General features: G+C 42.3%; 1 protein-coding gene across 2 annotated transcripts; it reads right to left on the bottom strand.

The window, feature by feature from the left end:
• Positions 1–110: 110 nt before the first annotated feature.
• Positions 111–13,118, bottom strand: LOC117489410 (LIM domain and actin-binding protein 1-like). 2 transcript variants are annotated; one of them, XM_034138648.1, is made up of 10 exons: positions 13,026–13,118; positions 10,305–10,443; positions 10,143–10,188; positions 6,331–6,759; positions 3,681–3,735; positions 3,293–3,390; positions 3,026–3,113; positions 2,798–2,844; positions 2,555–2,688; positions 111–2,424 (listed from the first exon to the last, which is right to left on the bottom strand). In XM_034138648.1, exons 2-10 carry the CDS (start codon positions 10,421–10,423, stop codon positions 1,329–1,331), a joined length of 2,112 nt encoding a protein of 703 aa, XP_033994539.1. In that variant the 5' UTR covers positions 10,424–10,443; positions 13,026–13,118; the 3' UTR covers positions 111–1,328. The 2 variants fall into 2 exon arrangements, with proteins under 2 accessions (XP_033994539.1, XP_033994540.1); XM_034138649.1 differs by having other exon boundaries at positions 2,555–2,685.
• Positions 13,119–13,259: the final 141 nt, after the last annotated feature.

Below are 13,259 nucleotides of genomic sequence, written 5' to 3'. Positions count from 1 at the left end.
TACTCGGATCCTAGCCGGCAGGTAAAGAAACGTGAATCGAGTAAAACACAATCGTCTCCAGTGAAAACGTGCTGGATGTTAAAAGTCAAAGTAATTGGCTGCAAACTCCATTTCCTTTTTGATATATTTTAATTGTGTTTCAAAAACATTTTAGACAGTAAGCCCTTTATGTCATTATACAAATTATGAAAAAAATATTCTGCAGGGCGAACAAATGTTCCAGGCACATTACAAAATACAAAATGTTTTACAAACCATATAAAGTGGATCACATTTGGAAATGTTGAACACAAATCCAGAAGGCCCAAGGAGATGATTTATATGCTACTTAGACTTAAATATAGCTGTCAGTAGAAACGTTAATTAATCACATTTTCTCCTCCGAATGTTGCTATGGTGATTAGAAGAGTTCAGGAACAGGTAAATGATCCACCAAACCAGAGAGCCCCCTGCAGGATACTGATATTAAGGTCTACTGAAAAAGGCTCACTAACAAATCAGTAGACTGCTATTAAGTATTTTAACATTTCCAGTTATTTTTAAACTAATTCAGTTGATTTCTAGGGTTGCTAAAATCTAATCCAGAGCTTTCTAATGTGTCTTACGTTTGTTTCTAGTGTTGACAATTTAAATCGAGGCACTTGAGATACAAAACCCCCAGACATTTACTCCCTGAAAACATCGTGGTGTGTGCTTTTTGGTAAAAGATTATTTGGTCTTTTCTGGTTTTAAGAAAGTGTAAAAATGACTATTTAGCTAAATGTCATTAAAAAGCACTTAAAGTGCTGCCTAAAGTTTAAGGGGTTTTGGACACATTACCTACAAATGAAATGATGGTGAATCAAATTATCAAGAGATGATTACATTAAATAGAGGCATGGAGTGCTTTGGAGTAGTTACAGAACAGAACGTACCAGGTTTGATTCCAACCTTGGGACCTTTCACAGCCCCCCGCCCCCTCTCGCCGCTATTTCTAAACTTGCCTCTGACAAATACATGCAAACATAAAACAGAAATATAACGTTAATGAATGCATAGAGGCCGACCTTCCAGTATAATCAGGAGCCGTGTAAAGGCTGAATTAGATATTTAACAGTATACAATTAAATTGTAAAAAAGGAAAATCAATCTTTTGTAATTTAACAATTAAAAGGCAGTTATCGAATATGAAAGCACATACACACACCTATTCCACATTTTTCGCCACTCTCCTATAACACTATAAAATCCTGCAAAGCTACATTTGTGATCTACCTATAAACTGAATATACAAAACCGAAAAAGTGTTATAGGGTGGCTGGAGGTGACTATAGGACTGTTAGATGTTTCTATGAGTCAGAGTCAGACTCAGAGTCGTCATAGTAGCGGTTCCTCTTGATCATATCCTCCGCACTCAGCTCCTCTGTATCACTTCCTTTTTTGTCCTCCTCCCAGAAGCCCACATCCTGCGAGGCGCGGTCCTGCTTTGGCTGTGGAGGTGGAGAGGCGGACGGTGAGATATCAGGGGAGTTGCTTCTCAGAGAGCGTTCTTCTTCCACCATCTTGTCTTCTGCTGCTGCTGTTCCTCTCTTCCATGGCTTCTCTCTCTCTTCCGGCGGCTCGGTCTCCACAGCCTCGTCTGAGATGGCATCGCTTGTATTTTCTTCATCTTCGCTCAGTATTCGAGGCAATGGCTCTTCTTTCTTTTCCTGCCGTTTCAGCTTCTGAGGCTCTGGCTTCTTCTCCACTGCTGGTTCTTCAGACTGTTTTTCCTTGAAGGATGCCCTCCAGTCCAGCAGGGATTTGAGAGGGCGCCGAAGCTCCCTGGGCTCCGGGGCGGCGGTGGCGGCGGCGCTGGGTTTGGGTGCGATTGTAAAAGGCCGAATGCGCTCCTTCAGAGAAGAGCTCCTCTTCAGGCTCTTCAGCTCAGTCCGGTCTGAGCTCTGGAAGGATGAAGGCACCTCGTCCCCCGGGGGCCACTTGGCTCTCCAAGATCGGTTTGAAGAAACTCCCTCTGTGACTGGACTGAGTGCTTCTGTCCCAGAGGGGCCCTCACCAGCCAGGGGGGGCCAGGCGACCCTCAGCCTGCGTTTCTCCACCGGCTTCTCTGCAGACTCTGGCTTCTCCTCTGCCCGGACAGGTTTCTGCACACGTGTCTCCAGTCTGGCAGTCAGGTCTCCTACCTTCACCGGCTGAGAGGTCTCCACAGCCGGGGGCCCCTGTTTCTCTGAGACAGTCTCAGCGGGACGCGTCACCGCTGCTGGGGCCGCTTGTTCCCTCTGTGTCAACACTTCCTCACCTACCTCTCCATCAGCTCGAGGCTCCCAGAGCTCCTTGTGAGGCCGATGGCCGAAGCCCTCGTCATAGTTGCCTTTAGCTTTGAACAGCTGGCTGAAATGGGGCTTGCAGTAGATTTTGCCATGCAGAGAGGCGTAGTTCCCAAGACTAGAAATGAAAAATGGCAAAGATGTTATTTTGCTCATTTCTGTTTTTGAGGTTCTTGTGGTCGGCCACCAGGGAGGCATTTCAAAATCACGTTGAAAATGTAGGAAATATGTGACAGTGCACAACTGACCTGAGCGTGTTTCTGCAGTGAAAACAGCGGAAGCAACTTTTGTGGTAGACATGCTCAAGAACGACCAGTTCCTCCAACAAGTACACCGTCTTCTTACAATGGACGCACGTCTCCCTCACCGGTGCGCTGAACTTCTAACCACACAATGAAAGTAACACAAATCCATAATTAGAAAGGGCTAAAAGTGCACATTTCTTTCGATGGTTCATGAATGTGTCCATCTTTTTGTAATGACTGACTCACCCAAGGTGCTTTGGGCTGCTCTTTGGGCTGCTCGCTGCTGCTGTCCCCTGAAACAGACAAAGCATCAGTCAGTGTTTTACTGAGCAGTCAAACCAAACTGTGTCTCATACTCGGTGTCAGAGTAATTTGGGAATATTAATATAGTATGTTCAATTGTACATGTTATATTACAGGTTAAACTGCATCAATAACACTAACAATGCCCTTTGAGTGTCCACTAAGACTCACCATTGCGTTCAGGTGCAGGAATGTCTTTCTGAATTGATGGTGCAGATGTTTTTGGTGCAGATGTTTTTGGAGCAGGCACCTCTGCAGCCTGGAGGAAGCACAAAGGGGAAGAAAAGAGGGAAACAAACACATGTGTCAAGTGGCTGCTACATAAAGAACTGCTGTGTATTTCCCAGTTAAAAAACAGACTTTGAAAACACCTGTATTTACAAAACCCCCCACTGTTATCCCAGTTATATGTTTAAATTCAGCTCTTGTTGAACTCACAGAGCGGGTGGCGCCTTGTTTAGAAGCAGCAGCCTGATACTTGGCCATCTTGTCCCTCGTGGATGTGGAGTCCAACACTCTGTCACGCACAGTCGGACCTAAAGCAGGACATATAAACACGCTTAATCCTTTCATTGTATTCTGCAGTAAACACACATCAAAACTATGGCTGCATTTCACACATTTCATTGTGTTCATTGAAACGACACTTTCTTCTAACTCAGTGGATTTGGGAAAAAATTAGGGGTTAGGAGATGACAATTATTTAATTCTGCGTTTTGCATCACCCCCACTAAATGTGCAGAAGCTCCATTCATTATCTAAAGTGCTGTATGTATGTATGTATGTATGTATGTATGTATGTATGTATGTATGCATGTTTCTTTACCCTCATGTTGGTCCATGTCCTCTGATGAAGTACTGCGAAGGGTTGTCCTGCCAGCCTGTAAGAGGAAAAGGGAAAGACAAATTGTTGAGATCAGAGGCCTAATTACTAAGTTAATGGCATGAAAAAGTACAAAATTCACAGCCTATATGTGAGGCACTAACTGTTTCACAAATGGATATCACAAGACGTCCAGACCAATTATTCACAAAAGTTTTGGAATGCATCATCCTCACATTTTGGAGAACACTGCAACAAACAACAACTTGATTAAGATGCCTTAGTGGGAGATTCAGGGACACGTACTATATCTAAATCTTTCAACCTTAACTGAGGACCTGTAGGTGTCTTTGGGACATACTTCTCAAACACCAAACTACATGCTCCGTCTCAGCAACACTTCACTAAAGACACACCAGCTCTAGTACAGTCACCAGTTTTTATACTTTTTGACATCTGTCTCCAGCAGAAAAAATGCCAGGTATCTGCATGGACACCCTGCAACATGCCTTTGACCCCTGCTTTGTGTGTATGCCCATGTGTCACTAACACTAATAACTAAACCAGACAGTTCCTCTCAGCAGTTTTCTTGAACACACACACACATACACACACACATACACACACAGGTGGAGGAGAATTTTGGACATTAAAGTAGCCCTTTTTTTCAGAACGCTTTAGTGGGACTGTGGATTTGTGTTGTGCCACCGTCGTCCTCATCCAATCCAAACCACCAAACGCAATATAAAACACTCAAAGCTTTGTGTATACTAAATATAAGGAGATTGAACCTTTTCTTGCAGGATTATTGACAGAGTAAGTGTTACAACTCAGTCCACCCTGTAAATGTTCAACAGTAACCTAAAGCCATATGTCAGCATTTGTAGACACTGCAACTTTCAAAAAAGTGTTCAAGCAGTCTGTTGAAAACTGTAGCACACACCACAAACTGCACAACATGACATAAAAAAACCTATAAAATGGAAACCTAAAACTGAAGCTCAGGGCTGCTGGAAACACACACTGTAGCTAATGAAAAGTGAGATAAAGCCCGTCGCTCCTCAGAGGTGATCCTCTGAAGAAAGAAACAGCTTTCGGTCAGGAATGTTCCCACATTCCTCTCTTATGGAAGGTGAAGAGTGGAGGGCTTGTTGTTTTGGGCTAAGAGGGAGAGAGACACTGAGGGAGAGACAGAAAATGGGTGGGGGGGGGGGGGGGGGGGGGGGGAGAAGGGCCAAAAACCAGGTGGAACAAGACATCTTCGGAAAATACAGGGAACAGTGGACACTGCATCTGAAAGTATGACAACCTAAACACAACTCTGCTAATTTATGGCCAAAGAAAGGACCTTGTCCTTAGCTGCTGTATGGAAACGGTCATTATACTCAATAACAGGTGGCTTCTTATCTCTGTTTTACATATGCAAACTAATTGCATTGTCCTACAACAAACAGCACCACTCATTCCTGTCCTCCGTTTAGTTTAGTATCAGTCACTATTGTTTTGCTGTAAGGCTGGAGGGCATAACAAGCCTTGTAAATTAGGATCTAATGGCGCTTTTCCACTGCAGGACCTAGCACGGCTTAGTACGGTATGGTTAGGCCTTGGTAGGCCAGGTTCACTTTATGCTGTATTTCCATTACAGTTTACCAACTGGGGTAATAACTATAATAACGCAGTGTAGGCGGGGCGATCGGCTGTTCGGCGGGCGGAGCGACGCTGCGTGAAACTGCCGTGACGTCATCTTCAATGCGAACCACAAAACCAAAACATTAGCTGTTAGCACTCAGAGCTCACAGCTCCTCATATCTGTACAGAAACTGGACAAAAGTTAAACAAGTACAAACCACAGACTGTCTGTGTCATGGCGAATACAGTCGCTGGTTTATTTATGTCTGTAGGCCGTTGTTGTGAGTGTGGACGGAGCATATACAACGTTAGCTTAGCCTGATCGATCAGATCTCCATTCAGAAAACACGAATGTTTCGCCTGCCGTCTTGTCTGCGGTTTCAGTATGTTGTTACTTCGGCATCATTTTGAAACGTGTATTACAATTAAATCACGGTAAAATATGTTCATTTTGTTGTAGTTGTAGCCCCCTTTCCAGCGATTCTCTCTGACCATTCAGCAGTCGAGAGTGTTTACGTCACTAGTTTAGCATATTCAGCCCGCTTGTTGGCCCGGGAAGAACCTTGATTTTGGAGGGTCAGAAAAAAGGTGAAAAAGTAGCCCTGAGCCGGAACTACCCCTAGTGGAAAAGCAAAAAAAAGCTTAAACCGTGCTACGTGCTGCAGTGGAAAAGCGCCATAACTGTTTAAAGAGTTCCTTTAAAGATTTGAATTGAAGCAGATTGAAGTAATGCAACATAAAGTTAACTACATCTTTTCTTCTCAAGATGGGTTCAGAAAAGGGTGTTTATGACCAATGCCTGAGAAACTTGGCCAACACATTAACAGCTGGCAATGCTGGCAAACAAAGTGACCAAGAGCCTCATTCATAAGCAAATATGATCTCAGTTAATGTCGAATGTAGGCACAAATTGAGAACTTTTTGCCAGTCTTTTTTAAATATTGTAATAAAGTGTGGAGGGGCTGTCCCACCTAGAAGTGTCTCAAATGTGTCTGATGTTAAACATGATCTGATTTGTGTGTACTTTGCCCATGGTCTCCTCTCCCCTCTCAAACTTCATCTTCAGGTTGGTTAGTGGCACTCTGGGTTTTTCATAAGAGGCACAGGGGCTGGTTGGAACTTGCTCGTCAAGCTTTTCAGGTCTTTCCCGGTGTGTCAGCACATCCCTCTCCATCTCAGTTTGCTCTTCGCCTTTGGATGCCTCTGGAGCTGCTGCGGGCTTCTGGACCACACTGGCTGTAAGTTGATCTCCCTGAGAGGGTGGCACCCCGGGGCTCTTCAATGGAGGGCCGTGCTCAGCGATAGACGCAGGCCTGGCCAGAGCAGGGGGCCTGCTGCGAGGGGGGGGCTGGCTGGGGGTCGGGACGGAGGACGGCTTGTTCTGTGGCTGCTCCCAGCGCTTCTTCAGAGCAGTCAGGTTGCCCAGCCGCAGGGAGGATGTCACACTGTCAGACTGTGAGGAAGACAAGAAAAGATTACAACTTTAGTCAAAGTCAACTTTATTGTCAATCTTTCAGTTTGTGTGTACAGACAGAGAAATCAAAATATCATTTCCCACAATCCTGAATACAAATATATATATAAAAATATGTATATACCGATATATACACAATCAACAGACACATTTATAAATATGCACACATTAAGACATAAATAAAAGCACAACAATCAATAAATACAAAATAACAGTCACTTCAATATCTTTGGGAAATGTACATTAGTGCAAGATTGTCCATAGCAGCGTAAAAGGTGTCTGGTGCTGGATTTGAGTGTCTGAGTGTGTGTGGGGTGTTAAAGTCCAGTGGGGAGAGGGGAGAGGGGGGGAGGGAGGGGAGGGAGTTCAGCCTCCTGACAGCCTGGTGGAAAAAACTGTTCTTTAGTGAGAATTATTCAAAAACACTGCCAATTAAAAGGTATAGTTTGGTCTTGTTCCCGTCATCTGTCTATATGGTGAATTATACAAGTATTTCCTTTTGGCAGCAAACAGTACTAAACCCACAGCTGGATGGAATAAAGGAAATGCCAGAATCTGAGCTTGGCTTCACTGACAGATTAGGTGAACAGCTGTTCAAAGTTGGTCCAGGAAGTAGATGTTTTCCTGCGGCAACTGAAGTCTACGATTGGCTCAAGATGGACATAACAGGGACGAGCATGCAGGCAGATTTTATTCAGCTGCATTCCTTTCCACGCGACAACTTCACCTTTCCCAAAAGAACACTGGGGAGTGCTCTGTTCAACACTCAGCCATTCGTGACAATAAACCATGTTGAGCAGCAAACTGCACAACAGCTCCACAGGAGGCACACTACTGCCGGGTGACCGCTGTGAACTTCCTTTATTTTGAAAAAGGAATGACACGTTGAATAAAGAGGATGTGGACATGTGAATAAATCACTTTTATATAAGTAAAATAATCAACTAATAAATCTCAGAGAACATTGTGAGCTTTTGTTGGAAAGCTTCCCAGCTAAAGTCAGGCCAGAAGAAAACAATGTTATGTTAGGAAAACCACAACTCCACAAAGTACAAATGAATCTAACATTTAATATAAAGAGGATTAACGTTGACCAACAAAGAAAAACACACAATTACTCCCTATATGAACAACTTCCATAGCATAACAGTACAGAAAACGACATCTGGTAGATCTACAAATAAGTTATAAGAACATGCAAGAACACAATCAGACAAAAAGAGGAAGAATACAAATGTGAGAATAAAGAACTGAACAGAAGGGACAAAAACCCCAAAGTGTACAAAAAACTGACGCACAATTACTGTCTTTGTGAGGAAAGTCCGGGGTGAGCAGAGAAGGCAGGACAGTGGCAAGATTGTTCCCGTTTTTTAAGCAATAAGATTGAAAAAAGGAGAAACTTGTGAATTTGTTTGAGTACAAACAAGATGTAACTACAACTTGACAGCAATGAAATAGAGAGTCCTTTGGCTGGTCCTTCACAGGTCAGGGTGCTGAGAGACAGAACTCTCCCAGATGTTAGCGGCTAAACAGAATCTGAGAGCTAGTCCAGCCCCTTTAACACCAGGAGAGTGACTGAGAGAGGCAGAATACCCAGGAAACCACAGCAGGAAATGATACATTCAGGGAAAAGTTAACTCTTTGTATGCTGTGCCGGCTTTTACATTATCCACTCACAAATTATTTCTCAAGATAACAGCAATACAAATGTGTCTACTTAGCACTTATTTTGAGAGATTGAAAATAAATGACATAACATATGGAATACACGCCAAAGTGTAGGGGAAAACACTGGAAGAAAAAAGAACAATAGCCACTAAAACTGATGTTTTTAAAAGATTATTTTTAGTTGCATTTTAACCGGCGTTTGACAAAGGACAATGTAAAAAATGGATGACATTTAGCAAAGGTCCCAAGGCTGGATTTTAAACCTGATTAAAACCCCGGATGTTGCAGTTAAAAAGCATTCACTCAGCTAACAATGAAAATAAGCCTTCTTGCTTTATTGTGTTTTCATCCTCTGTGGTTTTTAACGTATGAAATGACAGCAGTGTACTGATATATATGTTGTATAACCCTGACCCCATCAAAGAAAAACGCAGCAAACAAAGTCTCGAGAATATTGTACGAAAGAAACTGTTTAGGGTAAAGAAGAGACACACCAATCAATAACAAGCAAAACCTGAATCTACCAAAAACACACCTTAACTATAAAACTGAATGTAGTTCAGTGAATGTGAACTGCTCCCTGTACACTCTGGAGATGAAAATGACTTGATTGAGTGAAGTGTTGAAGCCTTAAGGAGACAATACACGCTGTAAACGTGTAAATGCTCCTCTCCGGAGAGAGATGCCTTGATCTCTCAAACTCCTCCTTACTAAGGACTTTAGCCTAGCTGCACAATATTTCACAGATTATATTCAGAGTTCTTCAGTTATTTTCTGATAATGACCAACATAATTACAGACCATTCACAAATCAATTCAGTTCAGTATGATGTCCAAACACTATATAATAATTAATAATAGAGAAAGGCAGCACATCTTCACATGTGAGAAGCTGTGGCCCAAAAATGTTTCACACCCACACACACACACATCACACACACACACACCACACACACACACACACACACACACACACACACACACACACACACACACACACACACACACACACACACCACACACACACACACACCACACACACACACACACACACACACACACACACACACACACACACACACACACACACACACACACACACACACACACACACACACACACACACACACACACACACACACACACACACACACACACACACACACACACACACACACACACACACACACACACACACACACACACACACACACACAGCAACATTACCTTGTATTTCTTCATGTTATAGGCTGATGATCAGTAACTCATTATCTTCAGCACTGCTGCAGTACATGATGGTGCAACACAGAGCATTTGTAAGGGATTACACTGAATTAGGATTATAGGTTTGATAGCCTGCCCATCGCAACAAGTAGCCAATGAGGGGTCAGGAAAGACAGTGTGTTGGCATGTTGAGAGTGTGTTCAATTATAAGTGTATCATCACAAGCAGCTACTGAGCATAACATGCAGCATGCACACACTTCAAGTAACCATTACATTTGACTAGCAGAAGCAGATGAAAGAGCTATAAATGTATCATAGATTTAGATTTCCATGGGTGAAACCTCAAATTAAATCAGTCTTTCTTGTAACAACTTTAGGAACAGATGTACACTGCTATTTCATAAACCTCAACAAATCTCGGATCTGAACATTTATGGAAATGCAATTTCTTAACAGAGATATACTCACTCCTTTTTTCTTCTCCGCAGTTGACACTTCAGCAGCTTTTTGATACCTGAGAGAGACAGAAACAACAGTGACCTCTGGGAACTCAAAACCAAAACATTTACAATCTATTTCTTGCATTAAAACAGCTTTGAGTTAACAACAAACATCAGTGGTGTTACTCACTTGGAGAAGCGTTCAGCAAGGGCATTGTTTCTCCCTCGGCCGCTGAGTGACAGCTCCTTCGCAGTGACTCGCAGGGACTGAGCCGCCCAGTTCCGTCGATTGAAGGAAGCACTTTCCATCTTTAGACCGTATCAGAATACTTGAAATAAAACACAAACCACTGTTAGCTATGTACTACTACATCATAGTAACCCTTCTAAATCATTTCCCAGTTTTCTAAAATAAATCAAGGTAACACAGCATTGGATATAAAAACGGTTTTGTTGGTGAAGTATAATTTAAAAAAACAGCATGTACATGTAACCAGATACAAAACTTCTTGATATGCACAGTCCAGGTTTGTGCATGTAGAGGCACTATCTGGTGTCTGAGATCACTGATTCGGTCTGTATCATGCTATCCTCATAACTCAACGCGCTGACATACATACCAAAGAGTGGCGGCCCATGCATGTGTTCATACAGCATGCATGCAAACAAACAACTTAGCATGTTTGAACTTGCAGACCGGTTTGTGCCGCATGAATGCAAAATGGAAACACAAGAGTGAGCACATTATCATTATGAGAGGATAACTTGCCATGGGCAACATCCACAAAAGACCAGAGAGAAGCAGCGCCTCACAATGACACAACATAGCACACAAAGTCTTTTTTTAACGTCACTTGGACAAACCTACACTTAAATAGGTGCTACAGACGGAAGATGCACCTTTGATGCAGTTTCAGAGACGTCTTAATGTCAGACTATGAATCCGACTTTACTGCTCAGACAGAATATTATAACTCTATGTTAAAATCACCACTGTGCACAGCTGACAGACTCAATAATCATTTACTAACAAGGCCTTTTTACTCAGTTACACCTATTACATCACCACTCAGTAGCAAGGCAATGCTGGTGACAAGTGGGAGGACTTTGGACTTAACTGAATTTCAACATAAGCCGAGTAGAAAACTGTCAAATGCAACTACACTTCACTACTGCGTGTATACATAGTAACATAAATGTTATATTACATTATAATCATATGTAATAATGATATATAATGTAATGTAATTAATTACATTGACTGTCAGGCCATTGTTTGTGCTTCTAGATGGGCAGAAGCAAAGCACAATGATATGAAGGGCGGTCGACTGACTATTGGGTTTCTCCCGTCTGAATCGCTTGAGGCTATTTACAGTTGCTACATTGTTCAGAGGCCGATGGACAAGTTAGTTTACCATGTCTTTGATTAGTTGTATGTTATTCTGTGTACAGTTACTATTCAAGGGGTACATTGTTTTAAGCACAGAACCATTTAACCTGCCAGAACTTCCTCTTTCTATCCCTATTAGCTCCATTGTATGATATCAAGCTAAAGCAGGGACACACCCTGATCCGGCCACCAGTCCCTCACAGGGATAACACAGGTGGACTGAGTAAAGAGTCGCCAATCCACCTGTTTTGCATATCCTTTAACGGTTGTAGAAACCAACATCAACTGAGGAAAACATGGAGTACACATCAACTCCATGTGAAAATGACAAGGGCTAGAACTACTCAGGAGACCACTCTCACTGATGACGACATGCAGGTGTAAATATAAACTATACAAACAAATACGTTTAAGTTAAACACATGGAACTTAAACCTGCTGTACAGATATAAAGCACCCTGAGGAAAATGTGTAATTTGCTATACAAGTAATTTGTGTTTGACTGATTTTCTGTAATAGGTTTAGTTGATTTTTGTTAATGACTCCTCTTCAAGCTATAAGCAGAGACATTAGAAGTAGCATGTTATACATTCCCACGATTTTCCAGCTCCCATTGCTCTAATGATTCTTTGCTTTACCTCCACCCTTCCTGGAATGATGTCATTCAATTTGTTTATTACTTCTCTGTGTAGAAGATTTCAGAGAACATAGACGTTATGGTAATTAATCATAGATAACGAAGAAAATACAAGTTGTTCTTGATTCAACCAAGTTGCAAAGCCGAGCAATGTCAAGCGTTAAAACCATTGCCAATCTGATTTATGAGCTTTTGAAATCTGCTTATCAACACACCAGCATTTAGCTTCATCTCCATCACTCGTTATCAGTGAAAGGTGGATACTGACCTTTCTTTCAAAGCAAGTAACCACAACACAATCAGACACAGTATGACTCATAAGGAGGAGTCGGTAATATTTAACGTATGATTGACCAAGAAGCAACTCCTATTTAAAGCAAAATGCACAACATATCAGGTGATATGGTATATGAGATGTTTTTTAAATGTATTTAAAAAAAAGTGTTGAAGATTGGCAGCTCTTACGAGGCCAGCATGTTAACTGGAGAATGTACATTTCAGGTGTGTAGCATTGCAAAAAGCGAAACTAGTTTGAGAGCCAACATTTAGTTATCTACTTCATAGAGCATTTTGTTATAAGTTGTATTCAGACTGAGCAATATAATGGTAAAATCTAAGACTTCAACACAGACTCAGCAGCTGGACTGGTTTTGCATCGATACATAGCCTATCTCGAAACACAGTAAGTGCTTTAAGAGCAACACAGAGTAGCCTACGCCTAGTATGTGCACCTGCATTATTTCAAAAAATCAAAAGCTAAACGTTTCCACCAATAGGCTCGTTCGACTATTCAAAATAGTTATAGATATATATATATTTTACCACAGCCCGAACTCGAGTCATTAACATACATTTTCACGTCCTTTCTTTTAATGTGGTCTTACCTGTGCGAACTTCCGTTGAGTCACTCTTTATGTGAAACCTTGAGACACCTGACACTAGCTGCCGCCTTTGCGTCACCGCCCGGTGTGGGACAGGCAGAGGTGGAGAGACCAGAAAGGTGTCATGGGAGTGGAAGAGATGGGTCATGTGACTTTATGCACCAATGAGCTGAGGTGTTGCATTACCCCTACCTGGTACATGTCTGTGTGAGCCAGTGCGTGGGTGCGCCCATCACC

This window comes from Trematomus bernacchii, unplaced genomic scaffold, assembly GCF_902827165.1.
Source record: "Trematomus bernacchii unplaced genomic scaffold, fTreBer1.1, whole genome shotgun sequence".
Lineage (NCBI taxonomy): Eukaryota > Metazoa > Chordata > Actinopteri > Perciformes > Nototheniidae > Trematomus > Trematomus bernacchii.
The sequence above is the reverse complement of the archived record's forward strand: the minus strand, read 5'-3'. Positions and strand labels throughout refer to the sequence as shown.